Source organism: Dreissena polymorpha, chromosome 2 (assembly GCF_020536995.1).
Source record: "Dreissena polymorpha isolate Duluth1 chromosome 2, UMN_Dpol_1.0, whole genome shotgun sequence".
Classification (NCBI taxonomy): Eukaryota; Metazoa; Mollusca; class Bivalvia; order Myida; family Dreissenidae; genus Dreissena; species Dreissena polymorpha.
The window spans coordinates 67,982,441-68,006,573 of NC_068356.1; the positions used below are offsets into that span (position 1 = coordinate 67,982,441).

General features: G+C 35.0%; 1 protein-coding gene across 1 annotated transcript; it reads right to left on the reverse strand.

Moving 5' to 3' along the window:
- Positions 1-6,494: 6,494 nt before the first annotated feature.
- Positions 6,495-21,743, reverse strand: LOC127867452 (zinc finger CCHC domain-containing protein 7-like). Its single transcript, XM_052408609.1, has 8 exons — positions 21,694-21,743; positions 19,247-19,963; positions 17,608-17,753; positions 16,292-16,462; positions 14,562-14,597; positions 13,998-14,093; positions 10,495-10,585; positions 6,495-7,953 (listed from the first exon to the last, which is right to left on the reverse strand). The coding sequence occupies exons 2-8, from the start codon at positions 19,932-19,934 to the stop codon at positions 6,689-6,691; spliced, it is 2,493 nt and encodes an 830-aa protein (XP_052264569.1). The 5' UTR covers positions 19,935-19,963; positions 21,694-21,743; the 3' UTR covers positions 6,495-6,688.
- Between the last annotated feature and the right edge of the window lie 2,390 nt (positions 21,744-24,133).

Genomic DNA, 24,133 nt, shown 5'->3' on the forward strand with positions numbered 1-24,133 from the left:
TTTTGTCACTTGTATTGAGAAATAACAATAATATAAAAGGTATAACCATTCAGGGAACTGAACATAAATTGTCCCAGTTTGCTGATGATACTACCATTTTATAAGACGGTACCGAAGAATCCCCAAATGAGACACAAACTGTTATACATAATTTTGCATATATTTCAGGCCTTAACGTTAATTTTGATAAAACAAATGTTGTATGGATTGGCAAGAACAAATATAGTTCATATACCATAAAAACCAAATGGAAACTAAATTTGATGCAACAAAGCTTTAAAATGCTTGGAATACATTTACATGTAGATCTGTCAAAAATGTTAACAATTAAATTACGATGAAAAAATTGTTAAAATGGAAAACATTCTGAAAAATTGGAAAAGAAGAATTTTAACACATTAGCAAAATTGTGATTATAAAAACACTTATTGTGTCATTATTCAATCACCTGTTCATATCATTGCCCAACCCACCCATTACCATATTAAATTCAATAAAATTTTCTATTCTCAGTTTTATTTGGGATGGGCATAGTAAAATAAAGTTCACAACAATAGTTAAAGAACATAATGAAGGAGGTTTAAAAATAATAATTTTGGATGCATTTATTCCAGCATTGAAACTTACCTGGCTACAAAAACTTCAATCCTTTAGTGGAAATTGGATAGACATCACAAGACTGTATTTTGATAAGTATAAACTCTTTAATTGCAGTTATCATTACGCTTTAAATACAGCTAATAGAATTTGAAATCCTTTTTGGGTAGATGTTTTAAAAAGCTTCTCACTTTATTGTAATAAATTTGATTTAAACACAGAAGAGTTTCTATATTATCCACTTTTCTACAATCCAAACATATTTATAGGCAATAAAATTATTTTCTTTAAGTCATGGTTTGATGCTGGAATTCATTGTATAGGTTATATATTTTAAAATGGAACCTTTATTCCTTTAGATGAAATAAATAGAATGTATAATTTGAACATAAATTCCATTCATTATACAGGGGTAAAAAAGCAATAGATGAGTTTTTGAAAAAAAAGTATCTTGTTCCGCCCAAAAAATTATAAAACCCTTTTTGTCCCCTTAATAAAAACTTTTACTGAAAAAAGAACGTGGAGCAAAAAGACTAAACGTCATTATAAATAAAAATAATGAACAACCATCAGTAAAAGCAAAATGGTGTACTTAACTTAATGCCAGAGGTAATGAAAAAGAATATAATTGCATATTTTAGCTACCATTTTAATAACCAATGACGTAAAAGTGCAGTGGTTCCAATATATAATAACTCACAGAATACTTGGAACAAATAGTCTCTTAAATAAAATAAAAATTACTTATGATCCATTATGTTCTTTATGCAAACAAAGTGATAAAACTTTAGAACATTTATTCTGGGAATGTCAGATATCTAAAACAATTATTGACGAAATGTTACCCAGACAATCTTTTCCATTTATCGATAAGACACCTTTTCTTCTTGGATATTTAACGAAGTCTGCTAGTACCATAAATAATGTATTTTTTTTAAAGCTCTACTAATACAAGTGTAAAACAACAAAAATCATTCCAAGCATAGCAGCCAAGAAATACCTCAAATATGAATATGATAACTTGAGAAAATTTTAATTACAAAAAACAATTAAGAATCCATTGATAGAGAATGGGAACATTGTAATACCATTGTATCGCAGACATTGAAGGATTGTTGAATTTTCATCTGTTATTACAATGTTTACATCATTTCTACAGCATTGATTATCTATACACACTAAAAAATATCTGCATCATTAAATGCTCTTATTAATGTTTCTCTCTATGCCTTTACATTTGCTAGTACAATTTAAACATCATTGGTCGTAAATGGAAAATGAAAAAAAAATGAAAAAAAAGTTTCATAATGATTTGCAAAAAAGTGTCTTTAAGGGTGTTCACAAGCTTCTTTTACTAAATAAAATATATGGAAAATGACCCCACGGTGGCCATGTTTTTTGAAAGTCAGAACCAGTTTCAAACAAACTATACATATAGAGAAAACTGCCCCACTCCCTAAAAGCCATATTTTCCCACCGATCTTGACCATTTTCGAACTCGTCCATGAAATCAATAAAACCAATATTCTGACCAAGTTTCATGATAGGGAAAAATGTGACTTACAATGTAACTTTATAGCCATGTCCGGAAAACATGTATGTATGTATGTATGTATGTATGTATGTATGTATGTATGTATGTATGTATGTATGTATGTATGTATGTATGTATGTATGTATGTATGTATGTATGTATGTATGTATGTATGTATGTATGTATGTATGTATGTATGTATGTATGTATGTATGTATGTATGTATGTATGTATGTATGTATGTATGTATGTATGTATGTATGTATGTATGTATGTATGTATGTATGTATGTATGTATGTATGTATGTATGTATGTATGTATGTATGTATGTATGTATGTATGTATGTATGTATGTATGTATGTATGTATGTATGTATGTATGTGTATGTATGTATGTATGTATGTATGTATGTATGTATGTATGTATGTATGTATGTATGTATGTATGTATGTATGTATGTATGTATGTATGTATGTATGTATGTATGTATGTATGTATGTATGTATGTATGTATGTATGTATGTATGTATGTATGTATGTATGTATGTATGTATGTATGTATGTATGTATGTATGTATGTATGTATGTATGTATGTATGTATGTATGTATGTATGTATGTATGTATGTATGTATGTATGTATGTATGTATGTATGTATGTATGTATGTATGTATGTATGTATGTATGTATGTATGTATGTATGTATGTATGTATGTATGTATGTATGTATGTATGTATGTATGTATGTATGTATGTATGTATGTATGTATGTATGTATGTATGTATGTATGTATGTATGTATGTATGTATGTATGTATGTATGGATGCATGCATGCATGCATGCATGCATGCATGCATGCATGCATGCATGCATGCATGTATGTATGTATGTATGTATGTATGTATGTATTTATGCATGCGTATGTATGTATGAACGTACGTACGTACGTATTTACATATATACATATGTGACCGTACGCGCATCTTGGTACTTCTATATTTTTTAATACAAATTCAATTAGTGACTGCTGAGTGCAGACATACAAACATTATGGGCTATAACTCATCGAATCAGAATGATTACATTGACATGAATAACAGTGTTTTGTACTTTCATTCAAATGTTTTGATAGTTATAGAAGTGGTTAAAGTTGAATAAAGAAGAGCTGTCTCCATAGGATGACATATGCCCCCGAAAAAATGCTTTGATAGAAGTTATGAGCATTTTTCGAAACCTGAACGCTGATTTTGAAACCTAAACGCGGACCCAAAGTTCAAGGTCAAGGTAAAAGGGGTCAAACATTGTGTGCGTATGGTAAGGTCTTGTCCATATACACATGCTTACCAAATATGAAGGTTATATCTCAAGTGACATAGAAGTTATGAGCATTTTTTGAAACCCTAACACAGATTTTAAAACCCAAAACTATGACGATATAAACTAATCCGACATGACCATATTATTAGGGTACCATAGACGATTCCATAATTTTTAAACAACACCATTTGTCCCCATAAATTATATCGACTCCTTCAGTTATATCGCTATGTCAACATTTTGTTACTTGCAAGTCATCAAGATATATGCCGTCATACAGTAAACAACACAGAAATAGTTAAATTTACAAAACGGCTAAAGAATAACATATTGTCAGAGATTTAGGCTCTTATTCCAGCATGCGGATTGTTTACGTCTTGACAACATATCTTATGTCGACAAATCAACATATTTTTAGGCGTCATGCTCTTTTAAAAATGACTTGCCATCGTTGTTTTAGTCGACATGATGAGTTATTTTTGACGACATGGCACCTTTTTCATATCATGCCGTCATAGAATGTTGACATCATCACAGTATCAGGGTGTACCATATACGTTTCCATAAATAGAATCATTTCAAACAGAAAATGTGCGTGTGGGAGGATTAATACGGACGGAGGCATCTATGAATGTGAGAAGGGAGGCGGTGATTAAGGGATCGCGGTCGAAAAGAAGCAATAATGGGTGCGAGGTAGGATACGAGTGCGCGAAGAGAAAGTATAGCATATGCATGTGAGGATTGAGGGATTGGGGGATGATAAGGAGAAAGAAAAGGATGGATGGATGGATCGACGAGAGGAGAGAAAGAACACCGAGGAATATAGCGGCTCAAATTGCATTAAAAGACGCCAAACGTATGATATTGTATGAAAATAAAACAGAACTGTGTGTACGAACCATATTACAAAATACGATTTTTTTCCATATACCTGTGTTCCTTATTATTGAGAAATAGCGTTATGTACTATGCACCTCAATGACGGGTCTTGTGATGCATGGTAACTTTCTGCCGGAACATAATGTTTTATATGACCACTCATGAACTGATAATGAGATATTACACTGAAATAAAACCGTATCTTATATACCATTTATTGAGTGAGGTAATACAATTAGACAAAAGATTTAGCTTGATATTCGTTTAACTACATGTAAAACATTAAACTAAGCATGGTGTTATTTCTATTACGCAGTGGCGCCATTTTCATAAACCCTTGGAGCTATTTAAACGCCCAGAGAATAAAACAATGGCTGTAAATTTGTTAATTATTATGCATGAAAAGTACTTAATACCTCAGTCACAAAATGAGACCGATCAGCGGACCATGTTGATCGCACGGACACCAGGTCATTTTTAGCATCGCGCGGCGACCGGATTAATTTTAAGTGTCACTTAAAATTTTACCCGACGCCGGGCCCGTGAAGAAAACGAATAAAGACCGAAAACAGATCGATCAACGGACGGTTGTCGCCAGGCGATCGCCCGACATAGGATTCCCTGAACTTGTATCGGCAAAAATCAAGGAATTTCCCAGGAACATTTACATCGGCCGGCAGACGTCTGATTGCCGGATAGATGACGGACGCCGGACGGAGCTCATGATACACATACAATCAATCCGAAAACGGGCGATCGCCGGTTGATAACCGTTCGTTGATCGTCCCATCTTTTTCGAGCTCTACTCGATTCCTTCCCGAACCCGACGTCGACCAAAATTTAGAGTGAGACTTAAAATTGATCCGGTCGCCGCCCGATGCTACAAAATGACCCGATGTCCGTGCGACTGCCAAATAAGTGGAAAAATACGTTGTCCGCTGATCAGTCTCTATTTTTAAGTGAGGTATTAAGCTGTGTCACTCACCGCACGACTCAGACGTGTCCAGTCTTCTCGATGCCTGGTGATCGGACACACCTGCCGACTACAGGGCTACACCGGATTATTTGTGTCTGAGGCATAAGTCTTGATGATTTTAGTATGCGTATGTCCACGAGGAAAAATAATTCGCTGTGTACTATACTTTCTGGAAATTTGCATGAACGTCTTATGATTGAAAATAAAGCACACCATTACAAAACTTCAAATCCATGTACATGTTTTGATCCAATTGCATGGGGGTTATTGTCAAATGGGTCGGTGTAGGCTTTTATACTCGTTCTAACTCGATTTCAGCATGGCAAGAAATAATATACTTTTTTATTACTCGGCCTCCCGAAAACCAACCTGAGATATCTCAGGGTGCGCTTAAATATAGTTTGTACAATTAAATCCCGAAAATTTTGAGATAAAGCACAAGGCAAGAAGAGCTTGACTTTTTTTTCTAAAATTACATTCATATGCTGCTGGCTTTTGTTTGTTCTAGGCAAACCAAAGGGTTACAAAAAAGAACAACACTTCATTAGATTTTGAGACTGACAATATATGTGTTATATGAAACAACAACTACTGTTTTCAGCAGCTTTTTTTGTAAAGAAATATGTGCTAGTGAAATAGACAGTCACCAGGAAAGTCAATGAAGATTATTCAAGTAGCTCCATGAAGATTATTCAAGTAGCTCCATGAAGATTATTCAAGTAGCTCCATGAAGATTATTCAAGTAGCTCCATGAAGATTATTCAAGTAGCTCCATGAAGATTATTCAAGTAGCTCCATGAAGATTATTCAAGTAGCTCCACACGAGTCTCGCTCTGGGACATCAGGGTTTAATGCATGTGCGTAGTGTTGTTCACACAGGCTAACCAGGGACTCACAGGCTAACCAGGGACTCACAGGCTAACCAGGGACAACACTTTCCCCCTGGACTGGATTTCCGTTAACCCTTTGCATGCTGGGAAATTTGTCGTCTGCTAGAATGTCGTCTGCTGAATTTCTTAAATTAGCATTTTCTTCGATTTTTTTTCAAAGAATACTATCAGAATAGCAAACAGTTGGGATCCTGATGAGACGCCACGTTCTGTGGCGTCTCATCTGGATCCAAACTGTTTGCAAAGGCCTATAAAAAGCGATTCCAGCACTGAAAGCGTTAAGAAAAGACTTACAGCATTTATATATTCAATCATTTATTTTCCCTGACTGGTCAAGACATCTCTGTAACCTGAGTCACCAACAACAAAAACAACTATATAACCTAGTCTTAACACATAAATTAATAACAGTTACCAACAAGTAATTTACCTTTTCGTAACGCATCAATAAATCAAAGGTTACTTATGTTTAAATAACTTTGTCTTAATAAATCAATTAATATCAACAGTTACAATTGTAACAGAAGATTTGGACATTCCCTTTCTCTTCTTTGCCTTTTCTTTTTTTCTTATATTTTTTATTCTTGTTTTTGGTCTCTTTTTCTCGTTCCACCATTCATTGTTAAAGGCCTGATGATTGATGTCCCCATCTTCCTGCACTTCACTCATATTCTCCCCCTGTGATAACTTTGACTTTATTTTATGGAATTTCTGAATAGAAAATAAATCGTCTGGGTTACTACTGTCGTTAGTATTCACCTTGACATTTCTCTTCCTGACATCTGACCTGCGTTGGCCGATATCGCCACTCTCAAAGGTCACTGACAGGTCAAGTGCAGACCTTGGAAAATCTACCTCAGTGAAAGTACTGCTTTTAGGCACATTTTTGTTTAATAACTTTTTATGCTTGTTTTGAATACCTTCATCATAATATTTTCCCAAAGTGTTCAATAAATCCTGATTTGATGTATGTCTTTTGTTTTTACTTTTAACATTTTTTGTCCTGACCACTGTTTCACTGATATTTTCCCCATCACCCATTCCAACATTATTGGATTCTTTATCTTTTAAATTCTCTGCACAGACATTTGTCTTTTGCTTTTTCTTATTTTTAATCTTCATTTTTTTTTCATTGTCATCTGTCTTTCGCTTGTTCTTCTTTCCCATCTTCATGTCTATTTCATTCATATTGCTGTTCACCGTTGTTATTCTCAGATTATCAAAGTTGTTCCTACCACCCAGATTGCTTGATCGACCTTTCTTGAAAGAAATAAACTCAGGCAACTTCTGTTTCTTGCATGAAATAAACTCTGGCAACATTTTCTCTTTCCTCAAGGGAACAAATTCGGGCACCCTTTGCATTGTTGACTGAAGAGCAGTTTTAAACTTTTCCAACTTGTCCCCACAATAACCCGTCTTAAATCTTTTTGACTCGGGTCCAATGTGTCCTGACTCCATTTCAATAGGATAATTGTCTATACAACTGGTGCTCTCATTAGAGGGAACACTTCTCTCCAGGTGTTTGCTTCTATTATCAAATTTCTCTTTATTGTTCAGAGACCTTGGCAGATCTGTATCTCCATCCAGACTTCGTAATTTTCTTAATTCATATAATCTTAAATTGCTTTTACCACTATCCTTCTCCATGGCTGTATTGAACTCGTCCCTGTTTGGACTACTAAATCGTTTGTGTTGTGGAGCATCATTCTGCCGTCTCCGCTTTGACCCCATTTCTTCCCAGCCCTCATTCCTCCCACCTACAAAAGAGGCGTTAAATTGTTAACCATTTCTGAAATTCCCTTTATCATATTGATATTATATACATTATATACAAATAAATTTATTGGGTTGCAACAATATACTTGAATGTGTTTTTTATGTGAGGGTATTAAGTAAAGATATATTAACTGTGAGGGTATTAAGTAAAGATATATTAACTATTAGTGCCTTATTACCAACACTCCGTGCTGGTTATTGATCTAAGAATAAGTGTCAGAATCCACCTATCACCTTTATGTTGTGGAAATGAGTTGCCAGTTTTTGACCTCCAAGTGTGATCTTGACCTTTGAGGTAAGGAGACACGTGTTACACATAGCACGCCATAACCTGCTTGTCATACATAATTTGAAAATTTAAGTGAAGTAATGTCATATAAGGAACAAGAGCTGTCACAATAGGATGACTTATGCCCCCTATAAACGCTTGGTAGAAAATATGAGCTTTTTTCGAAACCTAAACGCAGATTTTGAAACCTAAATGCGGACCCTAAGTTCAAGGTCAAGGTCACAGGGGTCAAAATTTGTGTGCATATGGAAAGGCCTTGTCTATATACACATACATGCCAAATATGAAATTGCTATCTGAAGCCACATAGAAGTTATGAGCATTTTTCGAAATCTAAACGCAAAGTGTGACGAACAGACGGACCGACAGTCCGATCACTATATGCCTTCCTTCGGGGGCATAAAAATGTCTTAGAATATCAAAATAAATCAGAAAGCCACATAAATTAGAGAGCGGACACCATGCTTAATCCTTGAAATGCACTAAGTGACGCCGTGACCTAGTTTTTGACCTGGCATGACCGATATTCGAACCTGACCTAGATACTGTCTTGATACAACTTCTGACCAAGTTTGGTAAAGATCAGATGAGAACTACTTCAATTAGAGAGCGGACACCATGCTAAATCCTTGAAATGCACTTAGTGACCCCGTTACTTAGTTTTTGACCCGGCATGACCCATATCGAACTTGACCTAGATATTGTCTTGATACAACTTCTGACCAAGTTTGGTTAAGATCAGATGAAAACTACTTTAATTAGAGAGCGGACACCATGCTAAATCCTTGAAATGCACTAAGTGACCCCGTGACCTAGTTTTTGACCCGGCATGCCCCATATTCGAACTTGACCTAGATATCGTCTAGATACAACTTCTGACCAAGTTTGGTAAAGATCGGATGAAAACTATTTGAATTAGAGAGTGGACACAAAAAGTGTGACAGACTGATAGACAGACTGACAGACGGAAAGTGCGAAAACTATATACCCCCTGTTCTTCGAAAGGGGGCATAAAAAAATGTCCTGCATTCCTGGTGACCATATATTTGAAAGGAGAGGACTCATTTTCAAACAAGGCCCAGATATGTTTAGAACAAATGTTCTTGGTAAGTTAAAGGATGATTGGAAAACACAAAAATTCACTTGTAGAGATGTCTCAAGGTTTCACTATAGCTTGATAAGGAAAACTGCCACGCCTCCTGGCGGCCCTTTATTAACTAATGAACCAAAACCATTTTAAAACTTTGCCAACATATCATTTCAACACATTTTTGTGAGTGAATTTTATGAAGATAGAAAAAAATTCAGGAGTTTTCACATATGCACTTTCTTTAATTTTACATAGTATTGGCCCTGTGTGACCTATTTTAAAACTCTGTATAGTCATAAGTTGGACAAATGCTCTTTACCAGTTCCATGAAAAGTGGGCAATTAATGAACCCTCTTGAGTGTTCACAATGTAAATGTTGACTACATACTATCAACAACTGACAAAAAGTGATCACAAAAGCTCATTATGAGCCTGTTTTTCTCAGCTGAGCTAAAAAGTTAGAATGAGACAAAATTATTCCTAGTTTAATTCTCTTTCATTGTTCTCCTCACCCCCCCCTTCCTAGTTTAATTCTCTTTCATTGTTCTCCTCACCCCCAAAACAACCTTCATATCATATCACATTTATACTGCATGCACCCTGCTGTAGTACTAGTCACAGAGCAGAAAAACTTCATCTGTATTAATCCATAATCAGCTTTGATAAAACAACAGACAAAGACAATAGGGGGCACATTTAAACCATGGAGGGGCCAGTAATGGGTTAAACTAAGACAAACTTACTCACTTCATCAAATCCCTCGTTCATCTGGTAGCGACACACAAAGGGCGTGCTGACAAGGGTTAAACTAGAACAAACTTACTCATATCATCAAATCCCTGGTTCATCTGGTAGAGACGCACAAAGGGCATGCTGACATGGGTTAAACTAGGACAAACTTACTCATATCATCAAATCCCTGGTCCATCTGGTAGCGACACACAAAGGGCATGCTGACATGGGTTAAACTAGGACAAACTTACTCATATCATCAAATCCCTGGTTCATCTGGTAGAGACACACAAAGGGCGTGCTGACAAGGGTTAAACTAGAACAAACTTACTCATATCATCAAATCCCTGGTTCATCTGGTAGAGACACACAAAGGGCATGCTGACATGGGTTAAACTAGGACAAACTTACTCATATCATCAAATCCCTGGTCCATCTGGTAGCGACACACAAAGGGCGTGCTGACTCGCATGAACTTGTTGCTTCTCTCCTCCCTACACTCCTGTTGAATACAACTAAGAATGATTCAAATCCATATGAGCCTTGCTAAGTGAAAAGCATGTGCGCAAAGTGTTGTCCCAGATAATAGCCTGTGCAGTCCCACACATCCTAATCAGGGACAACACTTTCTGCTTTTATGAAATTTTTGTTTACAGAAAGTCTCTTCTTAGCAAAAGTTGAGATTAGGTGGCAAGTTTTGTCCCTGATTAGCATGTGCGAACTGCACAGGTTAATCTGAAATGACACTTTACGCACATGAATTAAACCCGCTTTTCTCATATGTTCATCATCTCATTCTACATGGCAAGTATTATTCACTTCTTAGGCAGGTGTTCTTTTATGTTTAACTATACATTTTTGTAATACTTAGGGTAGGAGGAGGGAATAAAAAATAAATTTCTTTCTAATGTACACTTCATATGTATTTTTTACCAGAAAACTTAAAACAATTAGAAGCCTTTAAATTCAGACAGTTCAAATTACCTTGAAAAAGGAAATGGTCTCAAATAAATCTTTAGTTCATGCAGATAAAAAAATATATATAAAAAGATTGGGTGATTTAAAAGCTTGCATGACCAAAACTAATGCAGAATGGTGTAATTGTTTTTATATGTATGGAGTAAAATGCAATTGAATAATGTGGTACACAGTTTTGCATGTGACCCAGAATCCAACTCTGTGTAGATATAGTCAAGATAACTATTCTGGCCATGTTTTATCAAGATTGAGTCATAAATCTGGTTTCTACGATAACTAGAGCTTTGTCACAGACGTGACAAAAACCCCCACATGCCGCATTGACACAGAATATTTTGCAGGTTGTCTTCACAAAAAACAGCGAACACTATGCTCAATGTTTAAAACGCACTTAGTGACCCCGTGACCTAGTTTTTGACCCAGCATGGCCCATGTTCGATCTTGACCTACACATCATCTAGATACAACTTCTGACCAAGTGTGGTGAAGATCAGATGAAAACTACTTGAATTAGAGAGCAGACACCATGCTAAATGTTTAAAATGCACTAAGAGACCCCATGACCTATTTTTTGACCTGCCATGACCCATGTTCGAACTTTGCCTAGACTACATCTAGATACAACTTCTGATTAAGTTTGGCGAGCTCGGATGAAAATTTTAATTAGAGAGCGGCCACCATGCTCAATGTTTAAAAACGCACTAAGTGACCCTCTGACCTAGTTTTTGACCTGGAATGACCCATATTCAAATTTGACCTAGACATCATCAAGATACAACATCTGACCAAGTTCGGTGAAGCTCGGATGAAAACAACTTGAATATAGAGCGGACACTTAATTCGGATTGACAGACCGACCGACAGACAAGCTCACTCTTATTATACCCCCCTAAACTTCAGACCGACGGACAGACAAGCTCACTCCTATATACCCCCCTAAACTTTGTTTGTGAGGATATAATAACAAGATTTGACCTGACGACCTTATTTTTTGGACGCACTTAACACCGATTCCATTTTGGCCTTGATATTCTCATGTTGAATATTCTTACTATATTTGATAAAGATTGAGACATATATAATGCCTCTACAGGGTAAACAAGATTTTTCTAAGATTTTTCCTGAAGACCTTGTTTTTTGAAAATGTGACAAAGAATAAATTTCACCTCATTATTTTCAAAATAAACTTTCTGACCAAGTTTCATTAAAATTGAGGGTAAAAATATGGCCTCTTGAGTGATTACAATTTTTTTTAGATTTGACCTGGCTACCTAGATTTGACAGATTCAAACTAGGCCTTAATATTGTAAACATAAACATTTTTTTTTATATCTATGCTTTTGAGAGGAATCACACAGAAATAAAAATATAAAATATATGATTATTTTAGTTTGTTTTTTTTTGGTAAAAAAATTGAAACAGTTTTCCCCTTTAACAATTATGACAAACTCTAGCCTTATAGGAGTGTACAATTTAAGATTACAATTACATAAACCATGCCAGAGTAGTGTCATACAAAGCACAACATTAAGTTATTGATTTGAAGTATTTTAAGCTTACTCAAAGCATTTGTCAACTTTAATGTGAAGGTTCAAAAACAATTTTAATACTATGCCAAATTTGATCATCATATCATAAATTATAATATGGCTAATCCTGTGATTACAAAATTCCAATTTTCAAACATTTCAAATGTGCCTTATTATGCCCCCCTTCAAAGAAGAGGGGGTATATTGCTTTGCTCATGTCGGTCTGTCGGTCGGTCGGTCCGTCCACCAGGTGGTTGTCAGACGATAACTCAAGAACGCTTGGGCCTAGGATCATGAAACTTCATAGGTACATTGATCATGACTTGCAGCTGACCCCTATTGATTTTGAGGTCACTAGGTCAAAGGTCAAGGTGACCCGAAATAGTAAAATGGTTTTTGAATGATAACTCAAGAACGCATACGCCTAGGATCTTGAAACTTCATGGGTAGATTGATCATGACTCGCAGATGACCCCTATTTGATTTTGAGGTCACTAGGTCAAAGGTCAAGGTCACGGTGACCCGAAATAGTAAAATGGTTTCCGGATGATAACTCAAGAATGCATACGCCTAGGATCATGAAACTTCATGGGTAGATTGATCATGACTTGCAGATGACCCCTTTTGATTTTGAGGTCACTAGGTCAAAGGTCAAGGTCACGGTGACCCGAAATAGTAAAATGGTTTTCGGATAATAACTCAAAAACGCATATGCCTAGGATCATGAAACTTCACAGGTAGATTGATCATGACTCGCAGATGACCCCTATTGATTTTGAGGTCACAATGTCAAAGGTCAAGGTCACGGTGACCCGAAATAGTAAAATGATTTTCGGATGATAACTCAAGAACGCTTTTGCCTAGGATCATGACACTTCATAGGTACATTGATCGTGACTCACAGATGACCCCTATTGATTTTCAGGTCACTAGGTCAAAGGTCAAGGTCACAGTGACAAAAAAAAGTATTCACACAATGGCTCCCACTACAACGAACAGCCCATATGAGGGCATGCATGTTTTACAAACAGCCCTTGTTTACTTTTACACTTATACCATTACATTTCAAACTCACAGGGCTTTTCTATGCCATTTTGAGAAAAAAAGTAATTTCAGGATTGGGAATTTTTCGCATGAAAAGTCCACTGATTTGGGAAAAACAATAATTTAATATAACTCTTTATTAAAATTAAAATTAGAAGAACAAAATCATATAAATTACAGTTTATGTTATATAATTCATACAATTGAGATATAATATTCTTAAGACACTTCATTAAATTGTTATACATTTAAATATTTTGTAAATTGTAAAAATAATCAAAGTGGGATTTTTTTTGCAATTTTGATTTGGGAATGGGTCAGTTTAATGGACCCGTAGATACGCCAGGAAAAGGCCTGACTCACATGACCCAAATGTTTAGTCTCCCCACAGTTGTAGCACGATAAAGCTATCTTCCTCTTCCTTCTTGAATCTGGTTGTTGCAGTTTCCCTGACTCCGTCTGAAATCATGATAACTTTTAAAAGAACAAAACTGTGAAAGAATCTAAAGTATAAAAAAAATATTCTGACTTGAAATTGATTAAGATTCCAAACATTTTAGACAACTACCATTGAGAAGCTCTATTCAAATTAAATGGTAAATACATTGTTTTGTATTTTGTTATGATCAGTAGAATACTTATGACAAATTAGCGGCTATCATGCAAAAATGGGTCTTATACCATAGGTGGCCAGGGTGGCTCCAGAGCAGCTAACACATTCGCACATACTGGTCAAAAGCTACATAGATTGCTTATGAGACAACAAAACCTTGCATATCTTTATAGCAGACAGTGGAGCTTCTGACAACCAAGCATTATTTTTGCAGGCGGGTCTGGAGCTATGCTGGCTATGAATGATATGGCATAAGATCCATTTTCGCATGACGCAGCTCATATGCAAGTCTTAGTGAAAAGGTACACACTTACTGTTACATGAAACTGCCTCCATACATCAGGACATTTCTGAAAAACAAACAACAACAACAACAGATTACCATGTATTTTCAATCACTGAAAACAAACTGCTCAAACAGTAAAACAATTTGATAGCTACACAAAAAATATGATACAACATGATCATCAACCTCATGGGTGCCTGCAGTTGTCAAAGTTTAGCTAAAACAAAACTCAAACTCTGATAGCTCGTCTGATTTAACAAGACTATTGCCAAACAATATATGTCCCCTACCGGCTCCACAATTGTCAGAAATTTTACCATTGTCAGAATTAAAAAAAATATTTGTTGCCATAGCAACCAGAATTTTTTATGTAGGAACAAAATGAAATGACGTACATAATGTCCATATTTCCATCTATCCATGTTTCAAGTTTCATGAAAAAATATGAAGAACTTTTAAAGTTATCGCAGGATCCACAAAACCACCATGTTCAGCAGTATTTCTAGTCTATTTGTTGCCATAGCAACCAGAATTTTCGACGTAGGAACAAAATGAAATGATGCGCATAATCTCCATATTGCCATCTATCAATGTTTCAAGTTTCATGAACAAATATGAAGAACTTTAAAAGTTATCACAGGATCCAGAAAAGTGTGACAGACAGACTGTCTGATAAAGCACAAACCATAAGTCCCCTCCGCTGAAACCGGTAGGGGACAATAATAAACACACCCTTCACAGTTAAAGTATTTTAACATTTTATATTCAAGTAACAAAAACAACTTATTGTTTATGCTCTTGGTGATATTTTGTTCTTTAATTATACCAACTTCAGTACAAATGGTAATTTTGGTATTATATGCCTGTGAAAGAATATTGTAATGGGTATGTGCAATTAAGTACCCAGGAATTAAGAAGACCCAAATTGGCACATTTAAATATTTCACGACTTGATTTTTTTTAATTTCAGGATTTTATTAACTACTTTTTACACATAAGACCCGTAATAGTGTTTTTGAAAACATCAATCTCTCTGGCTTATCTTAAAGCCTGCAACACTATTTTGAAATACAACAACAATTGCTGCGAAACTGGATGACAAAATGTGCTTTTCCAGCAACAACGAACAATTAACCTCAATGTTCAAACAAGCGATATGTTTAAAAAAACACTATGTCCCCATATATCTGACCTTTGACCTTGACCTTTCACCACTCAAAATGTGCAGCTCCATGAGATACACACGCATGCCACATATCAAGTTGCTATCTGCAATACGGCAAAAGTGTACATTAAATGAGCGATTTTGGCCCATATATTTGACCTTTGACCTTGAAGGATGACCTTGACCTTTCAAAATGTGCAGCTCCATGAGATACACATGCATGCCAAATATGAAGTTGCTATCTTCAATATTGCAAAAATTATTGCAAATGTTAAAGTTTGCCCAAACACATAAACCAACCAACCAACAGACAGGGCAAAAACAATATGTCCCCCACTATAGTGGTGGGGGACATAAAAATGTTTCACACTCACGAGCAAAGTGAAAATGGCAATATGCAACTCACAGTCTGTTAAGGTTTGCTTCTCATCAGTATCTTAGGGTTGGAAATGAAGCCTTTAAAACTTAATTAAGTAAGAAAGGTCTTCAATTTAATATGATTTTCTTATGGACTACAAATCAGCAGAATGTGTATATCCGCGCAGTAAAGGGTTAAACATGATACTGAATTATTAAGTTTTTCTGCCACTTACCTTCTGGTCATGCCCATTCATATTGCAGCGGAAGCACACCATGTTGAGACGTCTGGGTGCCTTGCAACCACGTAAGTCATGACCAGGCTCCTCACAGTTGTAACAGAAAATGTTCGGACATGTGCGACTTGTGTGCTCCGAATCTGAGCACAGTGAACACACTGGCATCTTCTGCAAAGGCGAAAATGATGGTCACATATATGATAACAGCATTGTACTTCTTATAAATGTGTGTCATATTCATGACTTGTTTTACTTTTAACAAGTAAGGCCCCAGGCAAATAATTATAAATATGTCTTTATATAAAAGGCACTTTTTCCAAGTTTTTGGTAAATTTACAAAATAAAAAAAATGTTTCAGATTCGCACATTTATGTTGTAGTTATGATATTTGTGAGGAAACAGTAATACTGAAAACATACCATGCTCTACAATATCCATTATATGCATCTTTTGACTACATGTACTAGTATTTAAAAAAATCCTGAAAATTATAAATAATTGAAAAATGATTCAAATATTTGGAGAGTTCTGTTGTGGTCATTATACTTTGGGATACTTCGAGGATTTCTTTCATAAGTAATACAATACATCGCTCATTGTATGAGCACGGATGGCCGAGTGGTCTAAGCTATAGACTTTTACTCCAGGGGTCAGTGGTTCGAGCCCAGTTGAGGGTTACTTTTTTTCTAACTTTAATTTTATTCTTGTTTTTTTACTGGAGCTATTTAAATCCAATGTTTACAATTATCCATATAAAGCATTTTATGACAAACTTCAATACATGAAAATGTGACGGACAGGCAGACGGACAGTGCAATCACTATATGCCCACCTTCAGGGACATAAAAAGTAATATTTTTAACAAAAATCTGATCAAAATTTCCCCCAAAAGATGCAACATTTTTCCAATCAACACAATTATTGGTTTATTGAGTTTATTATATAGAAATATAATTTTGTAGCACTTAATAATTTACATTAAAAAAATGAAGTTACCATGCACTTAACATTGGCCAATAAAACATAATAAATGGAATCTGTTATTTAAAATCATATTAATAATGTTTTATTTTTTTGCAATTTCACGGTTTATCGCGCTATTTCTCTTAATCGAAATGGCACAGCCTATACAATAAAATGCAAACAAATCACTGGCTGGTACATACTCCCATTCCTCAAATAAAGCAGCCTCTGGCACAGAAGGACTCCATAAACTTTTAAACAAACACACAAGTCCTGTCCAGTAGTAGACTTGGTGCTAATGTCTACCAAAGAATGAACAAATTGCATGGTTGTATGGTATCTGTTCTTACCTTTGGTTGAGGGCAGTTTTTAGACAGATGTCCCACTTGGTTGCAGTTGTAACAGCGCAGACCCTCCTTGAAGTAGCGACCTTTTACACCACCTTTTAGCTGGGCACTGTGACTGTCAGCTGTACTAATGGCCCATTTATCTTCATCTAACAAGCAGAATGATGTATAATTTATAAACTGTCTACAATATTAAACAGCCATCTTAAGATTATCCAAGTATTTTTGTTTATATGATATATCTTAAATCAGACAAAATGTTTTACAGAGGAAAAGAGTCAGAACATACTATATAACAAAATATAACCTTTCCCAATACATTGGGGCATAACTGAACTAGAGCTTTGTCACAGACGTGACATATACCCCTACATGCCGCATTGACACAGACTATTTTGCAAGCTGTCTTCACAAAACAAGAGAATCTAAATGGTGATTTTTAAGAATTATTATTTATGGCCATTTTGACCTTTGAACTCTTGAATTCTTTCGCATGACACTCCGTCCAATGACTGTGAACAAAATTAATGTACAGAGTCATTTTAAAATCTCACAATGAATGACATAGTTATGTCCCGGACAAGCTCATTTATGGCCATTTTTCACTTTTAAACTCCAAGTGCAACCTTGACCTTGAAGATATCGACGTAATTCTTTCGCATGACACATTGTCCAATGATTGTGAACAAATGTACCAAGTAATTTTAAAATCTCACAATGAATGACATAGTTATGGCCCGGACAAGATCATTTACGGCCATTTTTGACCTTTGAACTCACAATGTGACCTTGACCTTGGAGATATCGACATAATTCGTTCGCGCGACACACCATCCAATAATGGTGAACAAATGAATTATGTGCCAAATGATTTTAAAATCTCACAATGAATGACATAGTTATGGCCCAAACAAGCTCATTTATGGCCATTTTTGACCTTTGAACTCAAAGTTTGACCTTGACCTTGGAGATATCAACGTAATTCTTTCGTGCGACACAGGCCAATGATGCTGAACAAATGTGCCAAATGATTTTAAAATCTCACAATGAATGACATAGTTATTGTCTGGACAAGTTCATTTATGGCCATTTTTGATCTTTGAACTCAAAGTGTGACCTTGACCTTGGAGATATCGACGTAATTCTTTCACGTGACATAATGATGGTGAACAAATTTTCCAAATGATTTTAAAATCTCACAATAAATGATAAAAGTTATGGCCCGGACATGCATTTGACCTTTGAACTTCAAGTGTGACCTTGACCTTTGAGATGTTGACGTACTTTTTTCACACGACACACCGTCCATGATGGTGAACAAATGTACACGTACCAAGTTATTTTAAATCTAACGATAAATGACATAGTTATGGTCCGGACAAACTTTCGGTTTAAAACACACTAAGTGACCCTGTGACCTAGTTTTTGACCCATATTTAAACTTGACCTATACATCATCTAGATACAACTTGTGACCAAGTTTGGTGAAGATCGGATGAAATTTCTAGACAGACAGACAGACAAAGTGACTCCTATATAGCCCCCATTACCAATGGTAATGGGGGTATAAAAATGTGTAGTGGGTATCAAACAAATAAACAATTTGAGTAGTTTACTAGGTAAGTAACACATTAGTACATACTCCTTGTTTCAGCAAACAAATCAGTCTGCTCAACATTCATCTCCAAGTTTGAATCATTCTCTGACAGTTCCCCAAGAATGCCATAAATATCATCACTGTCACTACTGGTACTCTCTGATGATGACACAAAAATAACGTGCGCATGATTGCTTTTGTTAAAATCAGTTCTAGTTTTTGCACCATATGCTGAACCAACTTTCTTTTTGTGTTTTCTGTGTCCAAGCTTTGATTCTTCTGCAAAGTTGTCTGATTTTGTTTTTGATAAAATTTCAACACACTTGGATCCTTTACATGTCATGTTTTCTCGATCTTTATTGGCTTTGTCTTCATTGTTTCTTTTTTTGATAGCATTTGAATTTACTTTATTTTTTCTGTTGACAAAACATAATTCTATTGCATCATCACTGACAGCTCCAGTATCATATTTTTCCCTTACGCATTTTTGCAAAATAGTGTCTACAGTTGTAGGTAAAGAAACAAACCCTGATGATTTTTCACCAATTACATCATAGGTGAAACTGTTAACTATAAAATCCTTATTTTCCACTTCTGCATATGAAGAAATATTTGAAGCGTCTGGGTTGCTTTCAAAATGTATCTGTGAATACAGTGCAAACTCAATATCTTCTTGTGAATAATCTAACTCATCCATGCCTGAATGTTCATCGCCATGCCTGTCTTCTTCCATGTTTTGATAAGAAATTGATTCTTTATAATCTAAAAGAAAAGAAAATATAATGTATCAAAATCCCATTTTTTAGCTTTAAAATTTAAAATTTACTGAAAGTAATTGTAAGCATCTTCTATGTTAGAAAATCGTATGTACTTCCATTCTTATTGTCTTCATACATGTAGGCAAGTTTCTCATTCCCATTTGTTTGCAATAATTACCTCACAATAATTTATTTATTGAAGTTTTTCCTGATTCATTTCAATATAATACTGCCAAGCCATTTTTTTTCAAAACTTAGCCAAAATCCCTATTCTCAAAAGTATATATTTTACCAAAATGACTGCTTAACATTCCCATTGATGTTTAAATAAAAGATTTAAATAAAAATGAATCATTCAAATTATCACAATATTCAGCTCTACGCAAATAAAGAGATTGCCCTATTTTGCCATAATTACATAGGAATAACCCATTAGGCTACACACATCTTTCATACAAGGGTATTGTTTGCAAAAAATGGTTGAAAATTACCCAAATCGACTTTGCTTTAAAACTGGAATATACGGGATTATCGGGTAATGATTAGCGATATCAACTGTATAATATAAACAAAATGAAACGACTTTATATACGCATAGTCAAACAATAGTTATAATAAGCTGATAATTAACAGAACAACAATTAAGTGTTGATTATTGATGTGGCTTCAAAACTACTAATTGTCTCAGCTAATATATAATAGCAAAAACAACAAGCAATTATAAAGCCTTGACCACTCGTGGGTGCGATAACAGCTGCCTGGTCTCATTAATGTCTCGATATTAAAGGGAAAATAATTGTACATAATTATGTGACATTGTTTATGTGTGAAATACATACACAACGGGCGGGAAACAAACTTACTTGGGGACACATTAAATATGCTTATATGCTAATACGTGTTGTCGTAAAAATAAAACCCAAAACAAATATGTTTGTTGATCGTTTAATATAAAGACAATAATCATATGGCGCAATAAACGCACACAAAGTAACTTAAAGTACTTTAGCCGATTCTAAAAATGACAATGGTAAATGATTAATAGCAATTTTATTAATACATGCCCGTGATAATAGTGTTTTGTTTTTATAAATTTGATTATTTTTTAATTTGCATTCTTTTAAAATAATTATTATTTCTATCCGGATTACAGCAATTTCTCTAGAAACGGATGTTTTTTTATTAACTATTTTATCTATTTTGAATCCGCGCACATTCAATTAATTATGATTTTAAATATTATATTTTTTCTGTAATCTTTTTTTGACTAACTAATCATTTTAAAAAGATTTTGATTTGAAGATGCACATTGACTGGGTGTCATGTCAAACATCGCGACTTGCCTTGGCATGTCTCTGCGGACATATGCTAAGCTTTGCAGCGATATGCGACTTGCCGCTGCATACTGACGCGGCTTGAACGGCCGAATCGGCATCGAATCGTTGCGACTTGCCGCCGGGGATCGCGAAATACGTTTGTTCCGCGTTGGCTATACTGTAGATAGAATCGCCAATCATTAACATGTCACTAAACAAAAAGTAACCTGACAGTCTCCGAAACTATTTTTATCCGAAAATGCTGAGACGCTAAACACAGGGTCATGCGTGTTGGACAATTGACTCTAACGCTTCTTAAATTTGATAAAATCAAAATATAAGTTCATACAACTAGAACGCATATAACTTCAATATATAGGCCATTTAAATGTCTCTGTAAACCTAAATTGTTACTCACGTGCCAAGTTTTCTGTTGTTGTTGTTGTTGTTAGTCGTTGTCATTTGAACGCTGTATTGTTAACTCAACAACGAAATACCTCAGATACCCAAGATTACTTTTTAAAAATCTGTTCGATACTATAATTAGAATGATCATCGCTCACACTACCATTTTATTTGAGGGTTCATGTAACATCTTCTTGTGCAGAACGCAGTAGAATTTTGAGGCTAAACGAGTTAAATGAGGATTTTATGTTTATTATACGGCTAAGTTAAATGACCCTTTGTTTTTTAACACGTTGATTTATTGTTTTCAAAATAATATACACTTGGAGACGTTTCTAACGCAACACATATTCAAATCAATATAGCTCCCTTATTTTAGAACGGATTTTGTTGAAAATTGGACTCATTCTATTTCAACACATATCTAATACATCATGTAAATTTAATTGAAATTGATCAACATTATAATATCAAACATTACAAATTAAAAAAAATCATTGAAAAAGTAAAATTCTCAAAATCGTACATCGTAAAAAAATAATGTGAAAAGTAAAACGCATTATCACTGTCTATCATCACCACCGGAAAAAGATTACCAGAGAAGCGAACGTAAACAAACCAACCATGGAGTGCAGTCAGTATTTACCTAAAATATCTAATAATAACTCGCTCCTGGATAACCAGTGCGTGTTAGGCATCTTACAGAAAGATAACTCTGTTCAAAAATGTGTATCTATCTTTCAATTCGTATTGATGAAGCGCTTTTTACACAAATTTATGACTGCTTGGTACCGGGTTGAAATTGGAACTTCTCGAAGAAACAGCTTTTCTTTCATGATTACATGGTTTGCCACCGGGTATGGAGTTGATTTCCTATTCTTATATGCAATATATACCATCTTAACGCTATTTCTTGTCTTGGTTTGATTATTGTTCGTGAAAATCTATTAAATTAAAATAACTGTAGTGTACAGCGAATAGTTGTTTATGGCAAAAGTCGTGTACGGTGAATAGTTTAAGTCATGTACGGCGAATAGTTGCAGCGTATTTGCCAAAGTTGTCGCAAATTAAAATGATTTTCAGAAAATATTTTTTCAATTTACATATATGTTCTTAAAGGCGGACTTTTGCCCGATTTAATGATGTATAAATCTTAATTTTAAACTTAGTTTTGCCCCCGAATAAACACGCAAACACAGCACATGTGCTGACTTTGCGGTTGAACGCTACAACGCTGTGAACAGAAAGTCAGCCAAGTTCCAATAATTACACAAGTTGAATATAAAATCCTGATTGGAATCCACTTGTAAGTAAATATTTTATCGATTCGTCTTAATTTTGAAACATAACTACGATGAAATACACTAGAATCGTATTAAACTAGAATACGGACTGAACAATGGTCGATCGATTTATCATACCACCGCATTGATATCTGCCTGATCTATAGAGAATTACAGGTTACTGTCTGATCTTTTTGTAATATATCAGGCAAGGCTTAGAATACTATAACGGCGAGGCTTGCCGAGCTGTTATTTTATTCGCGCCGAGCCTGATATATTACAAAAAGATCAGGCAGTAACCTGTGTTTCTGTTTATAGCGATTTTTTCATTATTTCTTAAAAATCGGGGACGTAGAGGTATGATAAACAGAAAAAACAGGTTAGTGCCCGATCTTTTTGTAATAAATCAGGCTCGGCACGAAAAAAATTACGACTCGGCAAGCCAGGCCGATATATTATTCTAAGCCTTGCCTGATATATTACAAAAAGATCGGACAGTAACCTGTTATTTTCTATGTAGCAGGTGCCCGTAAAACAAAGCTTTTTTTTAAATATCAACAATGCATCAGACGTATTCTTTGGCCATAAACGGTCTCATCGTAAAGAATATAAGTGTATTTATTTGTTTTATACCAAGATGGTCACGTATTTGCGAAGTTTTTATTTATTTTCCCTTACAAACTCAAAACTATGTGCCGTACACAATTTAATTTTATTTTGCTATACGCCGTACACGTCAGGTTCTATTCGCCGTAAACAAAGAGGTTTATATTTTAGCCAAACATTTGCATACTAACTTGATTTTTGGGCTGAAGCTGGCAAAAACCGATAGTTTCTATAATTCTATTTGCGCACCATTGAAAAATTCGGAAAAATTATTATATTTTCCTCAGACAAAAGGAAAAAAGATGTCCAAATGAACTTAATTTTCGGTACCAGGTAGCTGATGATTGATCTATTTCAACACTCGAATGTATTAATAAAGAACTCCCAACTACTTACGATATAAGTTGATATGTCCACTTTTAATTTGTCACACAGTTTTTTAAAAACGTTCGCGATAAAAATGGTAAACTTTATTCTTTTCACGAGCACTACCTCTTGCGTGATATTTAATTTCGCTTCGCTGGTTATCTATTTCCGGTGGTGATGATAGACAGTGATTTTCTT